We start from the raw sequence: 25,703 nt of genomic DNA, 5'->3' as shown, positions 1-25,703 counted from the left end.
CAATGCTGAAAAACAATGTGGTCCAGTGGTCCCGGTGCTGGGCTGGAGCTCAGAAGTTGTGGGTTTGTTCCTGGTTTTGCCATTGATTTCTATTTGCAGGTGCCTTATGTGTCACTTATCCGTCTCATCTGTTTAGACTGCTGAAGGAGCTGTCTCTTCTCTATATGCCTGGGAGATCCAGCACATTAGGCTTAGTGTCAAAAAATAATTAATGGCATTAAAAGAAACAACAACTGTTCTTAGGTTGATGCTGATTTGTTTAACAGAATACTTTCCCTGACTTGCTTACCATTTGGTGGTAATGGTAATGGAGTTAATGGACATGAGTTTTTATCAACTGCTGTACTGAGCTTGAGAATCTATGATGTGAAAAATAACGCTAAAAAATTAAACATGTTTTCTTTTTCTCCTGAAATCTCTGTCACTACAGGTACTGCAGCTGGGCTCTGAAATCCTCCCGCAGTACAAACAAGAGGCACCAAAGACTCCACCACATATAATTTTGCATTATTGTGTTTTCAAGACTACCTGGGATTGGATCATCTTGATTTTAACTTTCTACACGGCTATTTTGGTCCCTTACAATGTCTCCTTTAAAACCAAACAGAACAATGTGGCATGGCTAGTAGTCGACAGCATTGTAGATGTAATTTTTTTGGTAGACATTGTGCTTAATTTCCATACCACCTTTGTGGGGCCAGCAGGAGAGGTGATCTCTGACCCAAAACTGATTCGCATGAATTACTTGAAGACCTGGTTTGTGATTGATCTGCTCTCATGCTTGCCGTATGATGTCATCAATGCATTTGAGAATGTCGATGAGGTCAGTATACTAGTTCCTTAATTATTACTTAATGGTTGGGGGTGGGGGAGAAAAGAAAGAAATGGACGCTTTTAAGTGTATTGAATTAGTGTACCCATGTCTTTAGTAGCTGCAGAGGTTTGCTGATGAGTCCTAGCCAGAAGGATCTGTTTTTAACAGCACTGGGAGAGGCTGAGGTTTTTGGTGTCAGAAATCCACATTTATTTTCCTTAATTCTACATCCTCAGAGTTCAGGAGGACAGGCAGAAGCAGACAGCAGGACCTCTGTACTGAGCACTGAGGCAAACTGCTTCACGTGACTTACCACGAATAGCTTGAGCCGTTCCTTGGGGCAGGGTTCTCTTGCTTTCCTTGTTGACTGAACAGGGTATGTCTTCTAATGGCAGTTCTTCACACGAACGATTGGAAAGTATAATACACGTTTCTCAACTGCTTCTAATACAATATAGCAGCTGGCAAAGAGGCAGGCAGTGACTTGCTAACATCTTCTTGGACCAACAGAAAGTACTGTGTGGGTATCTGGTGATCCATGCATGGCTTGGCAACAGTTATTTTTAGAGGAAGGTGAAGCAATCGAAGATGCTGTTTTGATGCTTGTTTGGTAATTCCATAATTAGAAGAAAGGATAGGGAGAAATCTGGAAATCTAGACTCCTTAATTCTTGCTTATTTCTTTGGGAACAGGTCCTAAGCCAGCAAAAGAACTAACATTCAGACACTTAAAGCCACAATACTACCCTGTTTTAACTGCTTATTCTCCTACTGGGTCAGGCTGCCAAGAAAATAGTCCTAAACTAAATGTTAAGGTTCCATGCCTAAATAGTTCATAGAGTTTATGAATTGTTAATAAAACCTTAAAGAGGATTGTAACAGTCCACTTTTTAATTACATTATAAAACCATACCATCAACTAATTACGTGTCTGTATTTATCTGTGACACATACTAAACCTCTAACGTATATGCACATCTCATCAGTGGTTAGTATTTAACATTTAGCCTGTAAAATTGAATTTTTATGAGTTATTTTAAATTTTTCCAAGTTATAAAGGACACGCTAGCTATTCTGAGAAAATTATACTACGTGAAATATCTGGGTAAAAACATAAAACCACATTACTTTTGTAAAAATACGCTACACAGGTTTTTATCAAATTTAAAGTATTTTGCTCAATGACTTTAGTACAAGTAGGCAAACTATTGGATGCAGTGGTAAAAACATAACGTTATTTGATATTTCATTCCCTAGAGTGGTTTTCATTTTATATAAAGCTACAGACTGAAATAACACAAATGAGATCAAGCAAAAAACCCTTGTGAGACCTGTCCTTAAATATTTGTTTGTCATAAAGAGGACCCAGGCTGCAGATTACTGTGCAAGGCTTTCACATATTGCTTTGCTGTGGCACTGATAAAGCAATAGAAGGAGTGGCCATACGTCAGTTTCTGACATTTAGACTGAAAGAATTAAAAAAAAAAAAAATTAAAAAAAAAAAGAAAGCAGCAAAAAAAGCAAGAGACAAAAAAAAAAAAAAAGGAAGCTTTTCTCACCCACTGCAGATAGTAGCAACCTGCTGATGATTTTGCTGGAGGAACATTTCACAACTCTAGACTGGTGATGTGTCCTACAGAACCTCCCTGAGGAAAATGTCTATACCAGTGGCTGTGACAGCCCTTGAGATGAGCACAGGCACTCTCAGACTCATGGTAGCAATTCTGCAGAGAAATTCTTGTTGTGTGAGTTTGATTTTCTCCAGGTTCTCTGTCTCAGCGTTGCCTTGCAACAATGAGGAGCTGATTGGTACTTCAGTTTTCCTATGGCTCTTCAACAGTCTCCTTTATCAGTACAACAGTGTTAGTTTTAGTTATTCTAGCTATTGTGCCCAAGGGAAAAAAACATTTTCCTTGATGCTGTCCTTTCACGACTGTTCATCTCTATTTCCCCTAGTGGGTTCTGACATTTAGCTGGTATAAATCATCGCAGGGTCATTAGAGCAGAGTTTCCACTGGTGCACATTGCTGTACTTCTATTAAGGGCTCACAGACTGGTTTACAGGACCTGAGGGGCTTTGCCAGCAATGCCAGCAGAATTATGTAGTGCACATCAGGTGGGGATCTGGGACAATATATGCTGATCGCTGTTTCATCAACATATGCTGATCACTGTTTCATGATCTCTGTTGAGAGAAAGATAACCTTTTATTAAAGCAGAAAAAAGCCACATTCAAGAAGTCTTGAAAGTAGAAAGGGTTTGCCTTATATGTTCTTCTCTGTTGTGTAGAGCATTTCCTTGTGGGTCAACTCACTTTCTTTCAAACTTGCTGGTTTAAATGTTACCTGTCTTTCACCCTGGATTACACACCGTATTACTTCACAGTTGGATTAAGTCAGCTGTGAGGCTGCACTGCTCAAGTTACAAGCAGCCAAACTGGGTCGTCATCCATGTGTCACTTTGATTTTGCTAAAGGGAATTCCCTCGGAGTCATCAGAGTTAGTAGGTGACCATGGCGGCTGTGGGATTTCTTTTTTTTTTTTTTTTTTTTTTTTATTCCTAATGCGAATACTCTTAAAAAAAATTGCCAGAGATTAGATGATGCTCAGTGTCAACAGTGGTGCTAAAATGAGACGAAGAATATGAATTGCTATTTTTCAGTTTTGGTGTTTTCCATATATGATTTTAAACAGGAGGCATAGAACCGTGGCTTTGTTGCAGTCCCTATAGTGAAGGAGGACTGGGGCAGGTGGAAGCTTACTGTTTTTTCTGCCTGCTGTCATTCTCTGTTAAAAGAAACGTCACTGAAAACACTGAGGATGTCATGGAGGAGCTAACTTGACAAGTCAATTTGTTTTTAAGAATGCTGTAATTACTGTGATAGAGATGATGAATTGATTTGCAAGGGACCCAGGACCTGGAGCTGAAGAAGTACAAAGCTGTGTACACAGAGCGTTGAGGCTCTTCTGGCTCTGGGTAATTTGGGGACTGTCCCATCACTTAGCTCTTGATAGATTAATAGCGAAAACATTTTTGTCATCTCTAAAGTGATCCACCAATATAAGATTAATTATAATATATAAAACTAGAGGTGATAAATATTTTTGACAAGCAGATACTAATTTAAAAAAATTCTGATGTTGAATTTTTTTCTATTTTGAAGTAACTTCTTGTTTTTCAATTTACTTCATTATTCCATTATAAGATATAATGGAAAATATTTTCTTGAAACAAAATTGAGTGTGACTTCCGTGTTTTTCAGGCAATTTCAAAATTCTTTGGGTTTGTTGCAGTTTGGAACATTAGTATGTTTTCAATTCACATTTTTTAATATTGAAATTCCAGTTTCCTCTCCGCACTGTTGAGAATATTTTTGTGGAAAAAAATACTTTGAATTCATTAACTATTAATCAATGCAACTATTAATAACTACAATTAATACAAGGGGCACTTAAGTATGAATAGCCTCATTCTAAGATGGAAGAGGAAAGAAAAAACATTAATGTCTTTGTTGAAGGCCATATAATTAAATGAGAATGTATGAAGCTTCTCATCTCAAATGCTGTGCTCAAAGAGACAGTAGAGTATCTCATATTCAGACATGAGCAGAATTCAGCAAATGAAGGAATGAATAGCTGTAGAGAAATTTCCATTGTTACCCAAATGAAAGAAAAGTTATAAATGTTTCTCCTGGCTTTTTCTATATGGGAAGCTAATTATACGGTTAAATACGAATTACTTTAGTGACCTGCCATAGAACTTCAAGAAAAGAAAATATTCTACTGACTGACGAATCAGCTTAATGCTAGGCTTAGACTTTCTACTGTTAAGACAATATATCATGCTGTAGTATAGTGTGCGTAAGAAAAGAAAATATTGCTCTAAAATTTACACAGCTCTTAAAACATGTGGTATGAGTCTCTTTTGAATGATCATAATAACATTTGTCAGTAATCCTTTACAGTAATTAGTATTATTCCTCACATAAGGAAATACCACCTACTTTGTGGGATAATGTTATCTTTTTGTGTTTGGACATCAATCAGTAGATTTAATAAAAAACAGGCTTAAAGAACATTCCACAGTTTTTGCCAAGAACAATGCAATTTAAGACTTTGAATTCCAAAGGCAAGTTGAAGCATATTTTTGCAGTGTCAGCTTGAGCAATTTTATACTGTGGTTTTCAGCCATAATACCATAAGATATAATTTATATTGGAAAAAATTTGACTTATTACATGTGACACTGTTGTTGTGAAATCTCATGGTAGGAGTGGAATCCAGCCCTGTCACCACCATATAAATCTCTGAAATAGGGAGTTTGTAGTAGTAATTGCTATCCGTATTTGAACGGAACACTATGATCAATTGTTGGCTGATGCCAAATTGAGAACCATATATCACTCTTATTAGTTGAGGTAGAAGAGAAATAAATGCATGGTAAAAGATCATTCAATAGATGTATTCAATAGAAATGATCTGGTGTTTATTTAAGTGGATGAATAAGAGAGAAGCTAGCATGCAGGCAAAGAAGATACACAGCTTTGAATGGACAAAATTTATGATGATAAAAAAAGTCCCAGAAAAAACACAATACAGAAGTAATAGAAGTAAATTAAGCTATTTAGTGCTAAGTGAGCATGGTGTAGCTGGAAAGTAAACAGCGAGTTGTGAGAGAGGAAAAAATGAATGTGTTGCTGGTCAGATTGTTGGCAACTCTCTGAGGCAGTACTTTTGCAATAGATTAATTTAAACCTTATTAGTAGAATAATCTCTCATGCTAATACAAATTAGCTATCTAGGAATTACTGAAATAGCTACACTGAAAAGCAAGCAACTTCCCTAGGCTTGTTTTATCATTTGTTTGCAATAAGGGGCAACGGAATAAATTATCATATTTATAGTTTTATGGCATAAACAGGGGGCCATAAAGAAATATTTTGGGTTAGATTAATTTTGCAAACTGGAAAATATAATTTTTTAAAGTCTTTTAATCTGTAAACAGCTTTATAATATGAAATGTTTCTGAAACAGTGTGTAGTTCACCTCTCGTATTTGGATCTGTCCAATTAGGCAATACTGTGTTTTGCATGTGAGTCTATTAATAAATCTGATAATGAATATTTTTCTGTGTCTAATTACAATTAAAGTAGTCATAACTTACTTTCTATGTAATGCTTATAACAAAGCAGCTAAATATGATCCAGGCATAGAGGAAATGTTGGTGAATTGTGGTTCTTGGACGTGATGAAAGTAGATGAGAAGGGATTAGTGAGACCTCCCAGACTGAGTGACTCCTTGGTGCTTCTGGGGAAGAATCAAGCCATCGGGTTACTGTACCCAGGTGGGGCAGTGGGAGGGCTGGAGCATGGGCCTTGGGTTGGGGGCGTGGTGGTGGTGGAGGTTTGCTTGGTTGGGTGTCCCCTTGTGAGAGACCTCGGAGAAATAAGGGGTCCCTTCGGATCAAGGCTAGGGGGGTGGTTGGTGTGGCTCGTAAGTGGTGTTGGGAGCTTCAGAAGGAGCTTGTGGGCCTTGACCTGTGGAAGAAGGGGAGTGCAAAGGAAAGGAAAGGAAAGGTGGTCATGGAGGAGTAGGGTTGCTCATCTGACTTTTGTAGGTGCCTCTGTACCACAGCATGGTCCCAAGGGGCTGTGCCAGGCAGGAATGACTCAACAGGCAGGGAGGTGGAAGAAGTATTTGCGGAAATGCAAATGGGGTGAAGCAGATTCTTGGGGTAAAGCAGGCTGCCAGGATATAAACCAGGGAGGCAAAGAAGCATTTACTGTTCACAGGATTTGATTCAGGTTGTGTCTCTTTATTGTCTAAGGTTTTTTTTCTCCCATTTTTTTCAATCAAATACAAGTTTCTCTAACTTCCCTCCTTAAAAACCCAATCTCCATGCTACTAATGAAGTGCCTGTTTTATGCTACCCTCTCAAGGGGCAGGCTGCCTTTTCCCCCTAAATCCTCTGTTTTCCAAATTGTGTTGGTGTTGTATAGAGGTGCCACAGAGGTCTTCTGCCATTTAACCCATTTAGGGTTAAATTCTCTCCTCTACTCCGAGCCTGCTTAAGGTGTTTAGTTAATTTCAATTCTGCTTGCTTCCCTGGTCTCCCCCAGGTTCATACACCTTGGTGGCTCGGAGACATCTACGCTGTCTGCTGATGGATAGGCCCTCCCAAACAGAACACCAGAGAAGGATGTGTTGCCGTGTCCCTGCCCAACACCTACTCCATAGGTTCTGCTGTGGCTGTTAAATTGCCAATTAGCTCCTCTTCTGCACTAATGTTCAGATTAGTCTTTTTGCTAAGTCACAGATAAGTAAGGGTGTTATTGGCTTTCAGGGCTACTTCTTCATAGCTTTGAAAAGCATGACGATTTATCATACCGTTAAAGAGAGAATAGTAGTCTACATAAGCTATTCAATCTGTATAAGGCTAAAAGAATTAAAAAGCTGAATTACATTTTCAGTGATAATGTATGGTGATAGCCTTTGTCCAAGAAGGAGAGCTAATTGAATGTATTAGATTCTGAATTATTTCAAAAAGCTGCTGTTAAGAGTGATACTTACCCTGCATATAAAGGGAAGCATGTTTCAGAGACAGGGATCAGTTATTCTGTTCTTTTTCTCCCATTCAGCATACTTGTATCGATCTGAGGCAGAAAGTCAGATGAGATGGCAAAGGGTATTTATTTGAGTAGCTAAATGGTTGCTTTATAGTCTATTTCATATTAGGGATTGGATTAGAATTGGAAAGATGGAGTGGTATTAGATGCCAGTAATACTAAATCTTATTTGGGTGTTTCGCCTCTTTGGGATAAGTAAAAAGCTTCTGGAACTGACGGCTTCTTTGAATCGGAAGCATTGGGAGTCAGGTTGCTGTCTGTTAGGGGTAAATTTTTTATTTGATACTGTGGACAGTGGGATTTCTTTAGATTACTTTTGTAATCTATGTTATCTTTATCCTTGTTCTTCCTCTCAAAGTGGAAAAAAAAAAAGAAAATACTTTGTTTCCTGGATTGGTTGGTTTTCTGAGTGTGCATATATGTGTGTAAGGCAAGCATAAACATAGTTTTATAACTGAAAAATCAGCCTTTCCATCTCTTCTCACACCCTATGCTCTTATACATGAATTATTACTGGTTCTCCCTCGATTCTAACCAAGCTCACAGATGTCTGACTAAAATAAGCTTTGTGAGCCTAGAGATCTGCTTTCTTCAGTGCTGAAAACCACAGCAGTAACCAGAGGGTGTAGATATTGATTTTGACCTGTGCGCATAACGTTATCTCATCTGCTGGCAGCTAAAGATGGCAATCGGTAGGAAAGGTCATGTTCTCAGACCTAATTAAGAAAATCAGAAGAGGCAAATAACAAAAATGAGAAGTCCTAATAATGACCTGACAGGGCTGCCATGTTACTGCAGAGCCAGCCTGCGGCACAGCTGACTTCAAAATCAAATGCCAAGAAAGAAGGCAGTGCTCTCCATGGCTTTTGCCTCACTTATGGTAGTGATAAATTCGGTTCATTGCCTCCCTTTTTTGAATAAATAATTAATATTTTTTTTTTTGTTCTGTTTCGTTCTCATTCTTTTAATGGTTAGCTTTTAGTCTCCTGCATCTCCCTTTAATTGAGATGAAGTCTGAACTTTAGCAGTTCCATATTTAAATGCTGGAAAACTTAAAACAGATTTGTGCCAATACTGACTATTTCTCATTTTTAAAATAGATAGTAAGTAGGAAGTAAATTATACTTCCTTTGAGCCTAGAAAAAATCTTAATGCTTGGGTTAAGTCCGTTTTCTCTCTGTACACATGGAAAGTAAATAATGGCCTAAAAAGTGAATACTGTCATGCAGATTGAATCTACTATGACAGTGCTAGTGCTACTATAGCTGTAGGAGGTGGGATGAAAGTTGCATTTTAGTTCTTTTCTAACGTTGTTCATCCTACATCTTCTTTGGAAGGGAAAATGAATTATTTATAACTTTTTTATTTGGGCTGTAGTTAATTTTTATTGCTGTTCTTTAAACAATTTGTATTTTGTTTTTCTAGGTGGAATTTTATTATTCGATGAATTGAGTTGAATTTAATTTTGCATGGCAAATGAACAGCAGCAACTGTTTTTTATTTGTACAGCGATTAGGACTGTAGTGTCCACTGGTTACCGTCCTTGGGGACCATAATGACACAAGTAACTAATAATTACTCTGCTTACAACCTTTATGTTTTCAAAACACGTCACAAAGTACTTCATGACAGTGTCTCTTCTCTATTTCTTTTTATGGATATGGAAGTAATGGCACAAATCTAATGCTGTTTGATGCAAAGCTAGAGCCAAAACATGGATATCCTGGATCGTATGTTTGGAAAGATTATGTACATGGCTGAGATACCAGTGCAAGGCAAGGGGTGCACTGACAGTAGATCATGTCTCACAGAAAACAAGGAGATACAAAAGAAAATCTGTGTAAATGTGCACAGTATCTAGCGAATAGGTCTAATTAATGACAAATTATACATGGAAATTTACTTTTGGTGGTATTTCATGGACAAACTTAGGAAGCATTCTCTCTGAATGTAAAATGTGGGTCCTGCTTTCTTCTAGGGCTGAGGCTGGTCTGTTTTTATGTTGTTTTTGAGGTACAGTTCCACTCTACAAAGATTGCATACGAGGAGAGGAAGGGGGAGTGGTTGTGTCTATTATTTTAAGGGGTTTTGACATTCAGGTTTGCTCAGTCAGCGAATACAGCATTATTTCTTCTGGCTCTCAATGCTTTAAGCTTTGCCCTTTGGTTTGGAGGGGACTCGCTACTGATTCTTCCATTTTTATGCCTCAGCCATCGCTGGCAATGAAAGTAAACCTGCCAACCTATTAAATATTTATCAACAAGTATATGCAGATGTCAACGGTAGAATATTTAGTGTCATTCACTTCAAACAATTTGAAATATAAGTTTGCGTGAAATTCAGCATTTTCTCCCATATTTGACTAAGTGCTGCATATCTAAGTAAGTGCTGCACGCAAGTTCTCCCTGTAACAAAATATAGTAAAAAAATGTACTATTTGTCTACCCTGGCCATATAACAGATTTCTTAGCTTCTGCATACCCCCAGGGGAAGGTTTCTGTTGGAGACAGTCCTAAAAGGTGGAACTGCCTCTGAGTAAACCAGGTGCAGACAGGACTTTGTGGGATATTACTTAGTCTTGTCCTTCCCCGGACTGCCACACAGATGTTCCTGATGGTGATCCTTTAGAGCAGAGCATCTGGGGGTGCCTCTTTGGGACCTGTAGTGCAATTTCAAGCTCTTTATGAACTGACTTCCATCTGTTTCCTTTGGGCAGAAGGAGCTCTGGGTCTCTCTTAATCTGCCTCTCAAAGGTTATAGGAGTAGCAGAGCTAAGAGGGTGGGACACCCATGAAGAGGAGTAAATTGAGTTCAGGCTCTTTTTGCGTGACATCTTGGAGCCATCTGTATGATAAAAGCACAAAATAATCTGCACTGATAAGAGCATTAAAATGGACAGTAATCTAAAAGTACAGTTCTATTTTAGAAAGAGGTAATCTAAAAATGTCAATTTTGAATCCAGCAGATCTATTCCTGTGAGTATTAAAATATTACTTGCTAAATTTAATGACAAAAAATACTATTTTAAAGTCTTGGAGAATGGTCTGATTTTTTTTTTTCCTACTATATCATCTGTGAAATAGTCTATTAAGTTTCCATTGTTTGTACCCATTTGAAATTCTGTCACTTAGAAGTTTTTGAGAGTTATATGAATAATTATTTCCCTGGGCATTTCTTCCGCTTCATATTGATCCATTTAGAATAGACAAATCCTTTCCTCCAAGGAAATCAAATAGAAAATACTATTAATGCTGAGACAAATTTTTTTTTTTCTTTTCCTGAACTTTTAGAATCTTATTGGCAAAGCAGACAGGTGAAATATTGTGACTAATTTGAATATTAAATGCATCCTTTCAGTGCTGGATTGTTGAAAGGATGATCATAAAATCAAGCATTTATTTTCTGTAAATAATCGCAAGATGTTTTTATACAAAAAACCTCATTCTCTCTACTTCTGATCAGACTATGGTAGAATCACTTTCTCCCAAATAATAGAGTTCTATCACATTTTAAATGTTTTTACAAACTTTCATTTTGTGAATTTCACAGGGAAAATTAGGATAACAGTACAGTGATCGCAAAATAATGTCTTCTGAAACTCTGAAAGCAAAATACTTTGCCTTAAATGTTTTTAAATCTCATTTAAAATATGTTATTTTATATTCCCAGTTTTCATATCCAATTTCTTGAATTCGCCTTCTGTCATTTCCCCACCCACCCCCGCGCAAGTATTTCTAATCCCTGATTTTTTTAATTTTTTTTTTTTTAATTAAGAATTAACCAAATTCCAAACTTTTAAGTCCTTCTTGAATCATTACTATTTTTGTCTTTGGTAGGACTCACACTGACAAAGAATGATGAAAGTTTTGCACCACTATTTTTGAGCAAAAATAAAACTGGAATTTAGAATACTGCGAGGGAAAAATTTCTTGCCCTACCCTGAGACTTGTAAGCACTGTGTGATCAAAAAGCCTGGCTTTAAGACTGAAGCTAAGAGCAGGCCGTTACTGGAGACCTCTCAAAATGTAAAACATTATTGTTTGGCTGTTAAAGTTTGTAAAGAGGAAAGGGAGAAACAGGCCTTGGTCCTGCGGAAAAAAGACCGGAAGGCTGAGCTGTAATGTCGGTGTGCGGATATGTAGAGTGCAGACCCTGTATGTGCTTGTCACTCAGGGACCTGCACACCCAGTTTCTAAACTGTGGTTATCACGTTACGGTTTTTTGTGTTCTCCCCTTTGGTTTTCCTCTCCATACTGAGTGTTCAAAAGCACCTGCTTTCCCCCCACCCCCAGAAATGAAGGCCTTATGCGTCGTAGTCTCTGAATTGGCATCAAGGTTTTGCTCCATTTTTTACAAAATAAAGCCGGGTATGGAATGAATGGGAAATGGAAATTAACTTGTACTTTGTGAAGGAATTTTTGCATCAGTGACTTGAGAAGTTTGACATAGATAGTAATGGAAAGATTAGATCACTTCATCTCTTCTATATCTCTGCAAATATCTCTGATTTAAAGGAAGGCTGCTGTTTTCTCTTTTTGTTCTTCCTTTTTACTCCCCTCCCCCTGGTTGTGTTACATCTTGTCCAAATACTTAATAGAAATTGATAGTGTGTTCCCAGGTAACAAATTATATCTGCCTCTGAAAATGAGTCAATGTAATCATGACAAATTCATGAAATAAAGGGGAAATACATTGCTGCAGTCCTGGGGAACATGAGTCAATATGCTTTATGTAATTATTTAATAAAACATCTCTTCTAGTGCATTGAACCAGCCTAAGGTACTGAAGCAGTTGTATTTATGCAGGAATAAACAAACTTCCAGTAAAAGCTGGTGACCAGAAGTATGCAATTACGCATTTCCAGAAATACTCATTAAACCAGTCTGCTTAAATTTTAATCAGACTTCTATGTATGAAACAGTCTTGATAAGAGGGCATAGGGAAACAAAACAAAACAAAAAGATAAAGGATTTTTATGAAAGGCTTTTCAGATCTTCTAGTGCCCCAAATGGCTTTGAATTTTTTTTTTATTTAACTTCTTGTGCGTGGAATTGCAAATCTGTCTAAAAGTTAACAATACAAAATCCTACATGCTGGCTTAATTCTGTTTTATGGGAGCAATATTATTATCAGTAGAGAAATACTGCATTGATAACAAAGCTGTCATAAAAAGAATATGATGTGGGAATTAGACAGCGAGATATTTGAAATAGTCAAGTTTTGTGTAGTCCACATGAGAAATGTCAGAGGACTGATTATCAGTGCTTGAGTTCTTATATCAAAGTAAAGTCATAGGAAACGCACTGTTACACGGAAAAAATACAAATCATCAGGTACTTCCAGTATTTTTTGGCCTTTCTTATTTATCTTCCTGGTATGTCAGAGCTAAATATTGCAAACTGTGTGACAGCTGAGACGTGACAGGACATGTGTTGCCCAGGATCATAAGGAAGTCAGGAATAGCCATGAGAGGCTCATGACTCCAGATGCTGGAGTGAATTCAAAAGGTGTCTGGTTATGTTCCTTTCAACATTAAATTTGTATAGTTTAATGGTCAGTGACTTCCACGTTTATTTTCAGGCAGCCTAAAGTAGCACCCGGATGCTCAGGGATGGTCTACTTGCACAACTGGACATGCAATAAATAGCCTGTCATTGGAATCCTTTACAAATGTATTCGTAGACCTGTTCAAACCATCTGAAAGGGGAGTTCAGAGAGCAACCCACAAAATGTTAGTGGATGAAGACAAGAGTGCATACATCCATCCCTGGCAAGGGTCACTAACCTTTTCATGTTTCACAACCTCTCTTTTCAGGTGTTATCTGACGGCCATCTATTTGTGATAGATCACCTGGTGTCTTTGGAAACTGCAGTTATGAAGACTGTTACTTTAATATCAAATTCTAATGGTCACTGTGCTTTATCCTTCCAGGGCATCAGTAGCCTCTTCAGTTCACTTAAAGTGGTCAGGCTACTTCGGCTGGGTCGCGTAGCTCGGAAGCTGGACCACTACATTGAATACGGAGCAGCAGTCTTGGTTTTGCTGGTGTGCGTGTTTGGTCTTGCAGCACACTGGTTGGCCTGCATTTGGTACAGCATAGGGGACTATGAAGTTATCGATGAGGATACAAACACGATCCGAACGGAGAGCTGGCTCTATCAGCTGGGGATGTCAATAGGAACACCTTACCGCTTTAACACATCAGGCTTTGGAAAATGGGAAGGCGGACCAAGCAAAGATTCGGTCTACATCTCCTCATTGTATTTTACAATGACCAGCCTCACCAGTGTTGGATTTGGGAACATCGCTCCGACTACAGATGGGGAGAAGATCTTTGCTGTTGCTATGATGATGATTGGCTGTAAGTATTAGAGATTCTGTCTCACGCACACACAATGCCAAACAGCTGTGTGTCATGAATACTGATATCATAAGAACATCTGGAATCCTGTCAAATATTATTATGCAGCTTAAAATATTTTTGATGGCGATATAATTATTACACACTTTCTTACTGGTTAGCTTTAAAATCACAAGTGGGAGTATTGCCGTGACTAGCAAAAATTCAGTCATTTTAGAAGGAATATTCTGTCAATATCCTTTCAATCCTTGTAAGTAAACTATAAAATGTGTAAAGCCTGAAGTATTAAACATTAATGCACCAGGGTGGGCACAGACAGCCTTTGTGCCTCCATTTGGTATGGGGCAAAATCTCTGTATGTCTGAGAGCTGTATGTATTGGACAAGTGGGTCGGTGAGTGGGAGGAGGTCCAAGAGCATCTCGTAAGGGAGAGAGAGTAGTAGCTCTCTAGAGGCCACAAACTCCTTTGTGGGCTGAGCACACAGTCAGGTACTAAAGCAACCAGGATGATACTGGCCTTGGGCACCTCTGGCTCACATTTCCTTGTCGCGAAGATTTCATATTGCCAAGCTGTCCAGCTTTTCACCATGTTGTATCACTTCAATGCAGGATCTGCGCTCAAAGTGCCTTGAGAGCTACTTGGAGTTAAGAACCATATGGAGGCCACTGTTAAATTAGGTCATGTTTCATTAGATAAGGCTGGAATTTGAACCAAAATAAGGAAAAAAAGTCTACTTTGTACATGGAAGAGCATATCATTATATGGAGAACAAGAGAAGCTTCTGTATGGTAATATTAGGTCTAGAGGAGAAAAAAGTCAGTCCTTGCTAAGCAGAAAATTAAAGCCAAATATATAATGAAACTCAATTAGCAGCACAGTGCCTGTTATGATAGAAACATGAAGCTTTAATTCTGATGTGTGTGTCATTTTACAGCAATACTGACATCATGTACTGAGATTACATGTGCAGTGTTAAGCAGGCTGAAGGTTAGTGAGAAGTATAAAGACAAGCATTCTTGATCACGTAGGGATATTTTAGCTATAAAATTGTTAATTTTGTTCTTCTAGCTTTTTCCACTGCTAAGAGTCCCCTCATCCTAATAAAACACCCGCATTGCAGAAGGGAAACCTATATAAAACTTGGAGACAATGACGCAGTTTCCTCATGAGAAGGTGCATTAGACAATGTAGCAGTGTAGTACAAACAGGTTTCCAAACATATTTCCTGATGAAGGTACCTGTTTAATAGAAAATATCCTGATCTTTGGGTTACTGTTCGTTGTGTTATGCTCATGATACTAGCTAGACAAGAATAGTTAGTATTATTCAGTATTGTTATTTAGTACTATGAATACTGAATAAACTTAACCATCATGAAATCAAGAATGTACATGGGGATATTTTGGAGTTGTACCTGCTCCAAAGTCTTCATATGAAAATGTGGTGGAAAGAAACTGAATTTATGCAAAATTAATGTTAGATATCTGCTCTGAATTCTAAAATGAACTTTAATTTCAGAAAGCTGTAAAAAATAGTGTTCTGGCAATTTTAAATCTCATGAAAACAATCACGTTTGAGGGAAACAATTTTATTTGTATTTGGCCTTCTGGAACCAAATTTCTAACACTGGAACTGTCTGTGTATCTGAATACCTTTACTCCGTGAACAACTACTTGGAAATCATTAGGGCTATTCACAATATGTGTTGGTGGGAATGGCAACTAAGTAATCCAATCTTTGAGTTTACGTCTCTGGTTCTTGTAGGGTCTTGATTGCTTTTAACATGCTGAAGTTTTGAGCTGTGGTCATTCCTCAGGATGGGAGGAACAAAACCGATTTGTTTAGTTTGCAGCTATTTAGAGCTTAATTGTTGACGGACATTCTTCCACCATAAAATTTTATGTTAAAATAACACTATTTTGCCTGTAGAATTTAGCTCTCAAGCATTGATCTGAGCTTGAACTAGGGCTATTTTATAAGAATTTTGTGTGATCTGTTGGGAACCTGAAAAGTAAATAGCAAGTGTATGGGGGATAGATGTGGGGGAAGGAAAAGACATTTCCTGGCTAAAGCTTTTGTACATCACTCAGAAAAATTCGTATTTGTCCCTGGCCACGTAATATGTTTGTTATGAGCAGAGCTACTCACTTATAACACAGCTGCTGGCTATGTGTTCCTGTTATGGTCCTCACTTTGCAGATGCCAGATCACATAGATTTGTGCATGGGATGGATAGGGGCTGTGGATGTCCAAAGCATCAGAAATAAGCAATTTCAAATCAGTTCTGCTAATGTGTTACTGCCAACTAGTAAAAGGAAAGGGTATCTGATTTCTTGTTTATACTTTGCCTTTAACACTGCATTTATGTTAGCACCTATCTAGTGATGTGTTCTCAAAAGCTACTGCTATCTTTCAGTAGCACAGGGAACGCCATTTTCTTTCCAGAAAATGAGAAATTAGGCAGAGAGCACCTAATTGTTTAACTATCTAAAACTCCAGTTGAAGATAGGTGGGATTTACTGAGTCCATCCTCAAACATATCACTCCGTTAACTTCTTCATTGCTAGAGGGAGGTCTTTAAGAACCATATGAATTTATCTTGGTTTTGAAGTGACTAGGTGTAGTCTGGGCAAAAATACATACCTGTATATTTAAATATAGTCCAGTGAAATAAGTAAAGTAATTTTACAACCTTTTCTGTATGTAATGGAAGCAACACTGTCACTTTTTCTTCAAGGATGGTATCCTTTTTGTTTAGATGAGTAAGACAATATGTTAATAAGATTGGTTTTGAGATTCCAGAACTGCCACTATGGTGTCATCAAAAAAAAGGAGCATTTGGGGACAAATGTATAACATCCAGCATTAATATTTTAGAGTGATTCCACAAAGTTTTACTTTAAATAGGTTGAAATTTTTTAATTTCCTTGGGCCAATTAATCTCCTGTGAATAAATAGTGAAACTTCCGTTGGGCTGATGGAGACAGATTTAGATGAGCTGAAAAAAAATGATATTTCCTTCTCTTTGTGTGTTTTATCCTCTGCTCTTTTTGAATAGCAGTAAGCACTGTGTCAAAACACTAGTGGCTCACTAAACAATACTGTGGCCAGCTAAGCCCACGGTCGCAATTTTATTAGCAAGATCACCTTTGAAATTTTGATCTTCTCTTTATTTGTAAAAGAAATTGAATTTTCTTAAAAGGGAGATGGTGGTCCACGTGTGTGAAAATGTCTGAGACCCTCACCCTCCCGGCATGGGCTGTATGTGGGGCTGCCCTACAGTAGGTTGGGGTGCTGGTCCCACTTCAGTGCACGGTAAGGACTTGCCTCCCACCGCTGGCTGACGAAGAAACTACAACAGCATGGTGCCTGCTCGTTCCTGGATCCAGCTTAGAGTCACTGCACTGCCTTTGCACCCTCCGTCTAGTTTTTGGTGTCTTGAGTTCAGTTTGCTCCATGAGCTATGCAGCCATGGTTTGGTAGGGGCACTCATGAACCACTTCCCTGGAGCGCGGATGTTGGCATCAAGTGGAGGGAGAGGAAGAATTTACTTTTAGAAGCGTGAACTTTTCCTACTCAGTGAGCTTACGAATAAAGAAATTATATATATACATGCATACGTACGTACGTACATAGCATATGTGTACACATACACAGGGAAAGTGCACATGTATTATGATGCTTAAAAGAAGAAAAAGAGAACGTATGGATTTTTTTCCTCCATGATTGATATTCTAGAATTATTTTTAATAGAATGGATTTGATGGTGCAAAGTTCTTCTATCTCTGGGGAAGGCTGGACATGGTGTGTGCTACCCTGAGGAGCATTGCCAGGTGGCGCAGTTTTGCAATGCTTAGTTTTTGGTTTTGTTTTGGTTTACTTTATTTACTGGCTGAGTATCTTGAATAGTTTCTGGGGAAGAATAGCAGGAATACTTTTTTCTTTGATCTTGGAGTGTCGTCTGTTAAGCCTCTCTGTTTCAGGAGAGGAGTTACTGTGTAAACAAGTGATTTTATGACATGTATTGCTGTCTTCTCCACTGGCAAACTGACTGAAAGGCTATGGTGACCTCCAAACAGGATGTTTGTGTCAGAAGGGCTCAAAATTATAAGTATCTGAACGTGTAAGCAGTTCATAACTAGTGTCCTTCCATGTGTGTTTAGTATGCTTATCCACAGAGAGATGGAATTAATAATCCAGAATTATGTTCCATCTTCCGTAAGACAAAATTTGGTTGTCTCTGCTGCTCAGCCACTGATACATCACTGTATGCTCACTGTTTACATCCTCTTTAAAGCTGACCTTGTGGCAGAAATACATTTGTGTTACATTAACTCTTTGTAGACCCATTGACCACTAGTAATAGTACTTTGCTATAATGTAAGATAGCTGTTTAAAAAAGTAGGTAAGACGACTCCATTTTCTTTTTTTTTTTTTTTTATTCAGACTTTCATTATGATAAATAATAATTCCAGGTAACTTTTAATTAAAAAATTAGAGATCTGTTAGTGAAGCTGTGCTGGACCGGTGGGAATTTTGGCTGAGTGTTGGCCTAGTAAAAAGTTTAAAGGTGTGTAAGCTTGTAGAAGGAAAGGTGTGTAAGTCATGTTACCAGTGCATAGAAGGCGGGAAGGGATGATTGGGGCGAATAAGCTGCGTGTGGGTGTTGACCCTCTGTGGGGCTGGCTGGGTTGGTTGGTTTTATGCTGGGGGCAAAGTATAAGAAAGCATGGCTTGGTGTCAGCGGCCCGGGTCTCTGCTTCGGGGCCACCTTCTGCAGGGAGGCAACAGGCAACGTGGTCTAGTGGAGGGTGTCCCTGCCCGCAGCAGGGGGGTTGGAACTAGATGGTCTTTAAGGTCCCTTCCAACCCAAACCATTCTATGATTCTATGATTCTTGTGCTCAAATGCAATGACTGCACGCACTGTCCTACTGACCTCGTTGTGGCTGCAGTTTTCAGGGAGAAGGTGTTTTACTGTTGGTTATTTTGACGTGGGTAGGTGCAACCCCTTCCTCAATTTGTGAGGAACTGCAGCATACTCATCATGTAGCCCTGCGGATGTATGGTCCAAAGGTTGGCTCCACTGAAGGGGGACGTGGATAGGTGAAAAATGCTCTTGATTCTTGATTGCAAATAATGCACATCTGTTTGGGAAGAACCAATTATTTTAAAGTAGAGATGAAGTATCCAGTGGCTGCTTTTAAGGATTTCTGTTTTGTGGAGGCTCGATGCTTCTGATAAGATATGCAATTCATATTACTATGTAGCTGTCTTTCCTGAACATATGGTAAATTATAGTTTCGTAAAGCAAACTGTCTTCACATCTGTCAGTGAACTGACCTGCATGGTTTTATTTATTTTATTTATTATTATGTGTGTGTATATATATAGAAGTATGAGTGTTACTACTGGAAGTAAAAGCAATTAACTCCTCAACTGCATTTTAAATGAATCAAAACATATTTGCTTATCCCTTTTCACAGATGGCCACTAAATTGCTAATTAATAGGGAATATGTCTACAGATAGATCTTTCAGGAGGCTGATGTTACATAAAACCAGGTTTAAAACCACTGTCTGGGTCTGTGGAAAGACATATATTTTCCATTTTTAATACTTGGGGGAAAAAAGAGCGCTATTTCAATTTTTAGTTTCTTCCCTGTGGAGACATATGCCTCGAAATAACAATTCTCGTGTATTTTGTTGAGCGAAGCTGTCAGGTTGGGTTGTGTATTGTTTATTTTTCCTCAGCAATAGCAGAAACCCGAGGACTTTCATTTGTGGTTTTCATATCTGGGCACTGTGTCAGCAATCCTTTTGCTGTGCAGGTGGAGTAGGGATGAACAGTTCTAAAAATGCTTTGCATTTTCCACTTTTAACATACCGTAATACTGATGGATGCTTGCCTATCTGGATTTTGAGCAACTGAGAAAAATCTATCATTTTGGGACCCTTTTGTTGGCGTTCTCAGTTGCACTGAAAGATCCGAAGCTTTCGGTGCCTGTTCATGCTAAATTCTCCTTGTTAGGTAGGAACCTCCTGGAACTACATGGCTTGACTCATCCAAAGTATGAAGTTCACTGAGGAAAAGCCACGTGTTTGAATGCTAAACTAAATCATAAATTCCCCTGTGAATGCGGTAATTAGACCAGATAGTGAGGAGGATCATGGAAAAAGAACAAAAGTAGGAGTTAAAAGGCCAGACTTGAGGACACACATGCTCGCATACTGTAATAAATTTTCAGTCACTGAGTTCATTAATCAAAACCGACCAGAGGCCAAAACCACTTTACTGATCGTGTGCAGCAGAAGCATCACGCAGTCCTGCAGCACTTCAGCTGTTGTCTCTGATTAAGGCAGACACAGATCCCAGGACTGTGGAGTAGCTGTCTCAGCTTTGTTCAGCTTTGACTGTGAATAGCTTATTTCTTATTAGACATAAAAACAGGAATGAGGGTAACATTAAGTAAATTTGAAAACATAATTAGGTAGCTTTATTTACAGCACTCTTGCCGAAGGGAACAGAAATCTGCCCTAGGAACGTGATCTTCCCTCTGAACTGTAAGAAGCTCTTGGTAGCGGGTATCATGACGCATGGGCCAGCGTTGCTCCTTCGCAGCCCCACAGAGGATTGGTGTGCTTTGGTGACCCCCAGCAGGGCAGGAAGTGTTCAGAGGCTCTCGTGAGCAAGGACAGCCAGGGACGGATGAAAACTAGACTGGTGGTATTAAAGTACCTGAACAAGAATTGGATGCATTGCAGTGTTGTGTTTGATGATGTTCCTGGGACATGATTTTCCCCTCACAATGCAGTTCATCGGTTGTTAGAGCACGTGGATGTGGCCATGCTGTGTGTGTACATACCAAACACGTATCTAATCATAAAAGAAGCATGTGTACCCCTAGTACCCCTTTCAGGGGATGGAGGGCAGGGGCATGTTGAAAGTGGTTTTTCTGGAAGTTGTTGGCCTGAAGCTGAGGGCCAGCCACGTGCCAAGCACTGGCTAGGTTTGCTGACAGCATCGTTCGGGGGCTGAGCACAAAGGCTTATGAGACTTCAAACTCAAAGCAACTTTTTCTGTGTTTGTGGTTATTGCAAGTGCTATGTTTTGATTTGGGGACATGCTGGGAAAGGAAAAAGAAACCTTGCCTTGCAAAAGTGGTTTCTTGGACACCTGCTCTTTGTCACTAACCCCGGCAAGATGACAAAAATCTCTCAGATGCTGCAGACTTCTTGCTAGCCATTGAGGTTGCTGTTGGCATGCTTTCCATATAGCTGATAGTTTTGCATTGCTTTTCATTCTCATCTATCTTAGCCACCAGCAACACTAGTTGAGCTGGTGTTTGTAATTTAAAGGCCTGGATTTTTTATTTTATTTTAATTTTAAATTTTTATTTCTTTTTAATAAGTAGGGACAGTCTTTGCAGATCTATTCCCTCACCCCTCTCTGCTGCGCTTTATTACTTTGAAGCTAGTAATGATGTTTGAAGAGCTGGTGTGTTATTGCTATAATTGTTAAGCAACTGGTTAGGATTTCTGAATGTTATTTTGCTTGGATGCTTTCTCCATTAGAATGAACCACCAGAAGTGTCGTGGATGTGTTTCTCAGCTACACCAAGTTTCAGCAAAGAGGTAGGGCCATCAGAAAATCTGGATAGATTTTCTCTGAAGGTTATAAGGAGGGTTTGGCTATTAGGGCAGGATTTAGTCTGGTTATCTCTACATGTGAAAATACCTAATTTTTTCTTGTTAAAAGTAAAGAATGAGCAAAAAACGGAGTAAAAACCAAACCAAACTCTCCAAAAACCAACAACAAAAAACCACCTACCAAAACACCAAACTCATTGTGATTTAAAAAAACCAAAAAACGGATAGACAACATCAAGGGATAGACAACATTAGTTTAGGCTTTTTGTCTACATAAACAATCCTTCAGACAGCTGAGCCCTAAGGGATGCAGTTTTCAGTGAAGCACATCACTATCTCTCATCAGTAAGCATGGCACTGCACCAGGTCACGGTGGCATTTCCAGACCCACGGATGAGCCAGAGCGTCTGGCCCGTACAGAGTTACATCATTGATATTCAGTACAGACAGGGCATGCTGGAGAGATGCGGTCAGTGCTGACAGACTTCACAACATAGCAAGCTCCAAACCCTGAACTGTAACTCTTAAAAGTTGCCTCTTCTTTGGATAAGGACTTCCAAGGCCTGCAGATTTTTGAAGGATTGCTTCTACTGAAACGTAAAGCACCGCTGTCAAAGCTGAGCAAAAGGGCAGACTTTAGGTGACATTGTATGTAAGTAGCAAACTCCTACAACAGTCGTTGTCTCTGTGCTGAGATGGAGTGGAAGGTTTTTTCAGGTTCGCACCACCAGTGCTAATGCTGCCATAAATCTGTCTGAGCTAACGACCATGGCTATATGAGGAGTGGCTCATTCATTTGGGGTTAGTCATCTCACCACCACAACACACTTCAAAGCAATATTTATAGAAGAAAGAAAATGGTTCTTGTGAGTATATTAATGTGGTAGTATGTTTCCTGGCCTGGTTTGGGGAAGCATAAACTAACTCCGTGTGAGACGTTATTTCTTACTATGCAAAAGTGAGTAAGGATTATTCTTTTTCTTGTTATTTAAAGTGTATATGACCAGATTAAAACTAGATTAAATTATCGCTATTAAATTTCCTGCAAAATGCAATTTGTAAATGGCAAGGATAAATTGGCCATGTAGTTTTGGTTGTGGGGGTAAAAAAGAAGATAAAAATTCACATATATATGCTTGATGAATCATCTCATGATGTGTCATCTTGTCTTAATGACTTTAAAAATTTCAGGCTGTACTTCAGCCTAATGGATCTAGGGAATGACCTTACCTCAGAAGATACTAGAACTTAATTGCTAGAATAGTCCCAGAAAATTTTACTCCAAATCACTGTCACTATCCTGCAAACCCAATCAGGATAATTTTTGAAGTGAGATTTTTGTGAAAGATTTTAATTCTCAAGGTTCTTCCAATCTGTTGTCTTCTGCAGAGCTTAACCTTGCTCTTCAAGACACTGGACAACTTTTGAAAGGACTGCAAATGCAAACGGAGAAAAAATAGTTCTGTTTGACAGGAGAGAAGATGAAAGCTATAAAGTGTTAATGGTTTGGTTTTTTGCAACTCACACCACAGTAATGCTTTAGATAATTGCCTTTTTTCTCTCTGTTGCACAATGTTTCTAAATTTTTACCTTGAATTATTTAATAGTAATGAGGAGGATGAGGAAAATAAATAGGCATCCCAGCTGTCAGTGTCTCTCTTTTTCACCTGATGTCTTTCACATCACATGCTTATTCGTGCAAAATTTTGCTTTCTTCCTATAAATAGATTTGAAACACTGAAATGTGCTGGCTCTTTCAAACTTTCATCAGCATGTGCAACCAACTTGTTTTGAATTCTGAAGGAACGTCATTAACTCAAGTTAATGTTTGAGAAGGAAGTGCCTGATGCATCCAGAACATGGACTAAGAGGGCAGAGGAGTGTAAAAGGAAGAAAGAATATTTCAGGCAGGTGAACCAGGGGATAATGTACAAGACGAGAGGTTTGTTCCCTACGGAAAAAAACCTTCAAGAATCTGCAAGAGACATTGTGTTCTGATATGCACGACAGCAAACCTGGGGGTTCAGTTTATAATTTTATTCTTAAATTACTGAAGCACACAAGTGTAATCTAGAAGACCATGGTTCATCTTGTTGGAATTTTATTCTGGATTCCCACCTGTGAAATTGGCTAAATACCTATAGCACACAAAAACCGTGACAGATTTTTCTTTCTCTTTGCAGTCCTGGGAGGCCTTTTCTTAAGCAGCAATTCTGTTGCTGAAGGATAGAAATCCTGGATAAGGATTTGGTTTTACACAAGAATAATCTGTATTCAAAGTCCATTTCTGTCTAAGAAAAATCCAGTTAGATAGGCATGGGAACAAATAGCAAAATAGCACATCCACTCATATGTCACATCGTGCCACTTGTCATCTAATATGTGGAATATGGCAGAAGATCTGAAGCATCTCCTAAGCACCTTTCATTTCTGCATCAGCTTCAAAAATGATAAAGTTATTTGAATATCTAATTGCTACTGGGCTCAAACAGGCCTGCTGTAGGTTACAAATGTTGGAGTAGAAACAGCTTGCCTAGCTGTAATATGTAAGTGGTTTGTGGATCATGATATGTCCCTAACCACTCAGATGAGCGATATCACGACATCTTGAGAATGAATAAGCATCAGTTGTGCTTGCCAGCATAGTGAGTTTTAATGCATTTGGCTGCTTTTATATTTTAAAGAAAGATTTGTCAGTTTATAAAAATGATAAGTAATGTAGATGCTGCTATGGGTCATACGCAGCTTATTTCTTGGAGATGACAGCTCTGAAATATGCTAGATCTGAACTTGAGTTGTTACCTGAAGACACATCCTATCATAAGCAGCAGCCTGAATGAAGAAATTCTGATCTCCTGAGAAAATATGGAATATATGTGAAAATGTCAGTATCTTTTATCCACAGTACAGCAACTCTTGCTGCAACTGGTGTGAAAAATGTGGAAGGAGACAAGTAACTTACTAATAGGTCCCCTTGCCTGGAAGAAAAGTAGAAAATTTACTCTTCTAACTGAAGAGTTTTGAGAGCCAGTAGGGTCTAAAAATCCTAAGTGCCTTATGGTAAAGAATGCAGTAGTTGAGGTATTAAGGCCTGACTATTCTTACTCACCTCAACATGAATTGGCAATGCTTTTTCCCTCCTCCTTTGAAATCAGTAACCCTAACCAGTAACTGTACTGGGTGGTGTGGAAGTAAATTCTTCTGGTCAGGTAATAGGCAAACCTTGCCTTCCCCTGTCACCATCTCAGAAGCAAAAACGGGTTGCTTGATAAGTGCAGGTGAGTGGGATGGTTCAGGGTCATGGTTCAGTAGTTCTTCAATGCTAATGGAAAGATCCTGAGGGATTTTCACTACAAAATAAGAGGGAGCTGGAGATTGGTAACATCTTCCAAGTGTTCAGAGGTCAAATTGAAGGAGAGAAAATTTGACTTAAGATAAAGAATTACTTTCTGTCTTTGAAATTGAACTTCAGTGAGATTTTTTTTGTGAGTTATTTTCTAGTAAAATTAAGATTTACTACAAAAGCATGGAAAATAATGCCAGGGTTTTTGGATCGTCCTGGTCCATGAAGACTTTAAGCAGTCTCAGAGCTTCTAGGCAGTTCATTAAGTGAATTCTGAAAACTGTAAACTTATTTATTACAGTTGTATCACTTATTGACAGTTTGTACTTTTAGTACAACTTTTGTAAAATATGAAGTAGCACACTTGCACCAATTTTGAGCTGACTGCATCTTGATTTTCCTTTTCAAAATCTTTCACCCCCTTCATACTCAGAGGGCAAATGAGTGGAATTCTGTCTCCTAATGGTCGGGTCTGCTGTGGCACTTTGCGTGTGTGGTCCTGGACAGAGCGCGTCCTTTTGCATCAAACGCACAGGTTTGGCAATGATTTTGTGTTGTTGGAAATAACCCAGTATCCACTGAGAACAGTTCATAGAAGTCCACCTTAAATCTGATGTGGCCATTCTCCTAGTTTCAGTTCTCTTTCCCAGAATGGATCACCAGTTCCTTCCTCCTACTTTTCTCTCACTTCCCTGCATAAACCTTCATTTCTGGGCCTGTCACTGCTCTGAGCTTTGCCATCCCACACTAGCAGCTTCACCCTGGTTTGTTTTTGCACAGAGAATTTTGTAAGCAACAAGGAACTGGAAAATACACTCAACGTGCCTTGTTCTGCCCCTTTGCTTTTAGAGAGGCAAGTTATAAACTGTAATTCCTTAACTTCTTATGCCTTAAACATTTGTTGGACTTTAA

General features: G+C 38.8%; 1 protein-coding gene across 4 annotated transcripts in view; it reads left to right on the top strand.

The window, feature by feature from the left end:
* KCNH1 (potassium voltage-gated channel subfamily H member 1) overlaps positions 1–25,703 on the top strand; it is a 191,618-nt gene that overhangs the window by 42,008 nt on the left and 123,907 nt on the right. For all 4 annotated transcript variants that reach the window (XR_012834696.1, XR_012834697.1, XM_075749184.1 and 1 more), the window contains 2 exons: positions 431–823; positions 13,371–13,800. Coding sequence is in view for 2 of the 4 variants with exons in the window: in XM_075749184.1 (XP_075605299.1) it covers positions 431–823; positions 13,371–13,800 (823 nt within the window). In the remaining 2 variants the exon portion in view is untranslated. The remainder of the gene's footprint in view (positions 1–430; positions 824–13,370; positions 13,801–25,703) is intronic.

This window comes from Balearica regulorum, chromosome 3 (assembly GCF_011004875.1).
Source record: "Balearica regulorum gibbericeps isolate bBalReg1 chromosome 3, bBalReg1.pri, whole genome shotgun sequence".
Classification (NCBI taxonomy): domain Eukaryota; kingdom Metazoa; phylum Chordata; class Aves; order Gruiformes; family Gruidae; genus Balearica; species Balearica regulorum.
The sequence above is the reverse complement of the archived record's forward strand: the minus strand, read 5'-3'. Positions and strand labels throughout refer to the sequence as shown.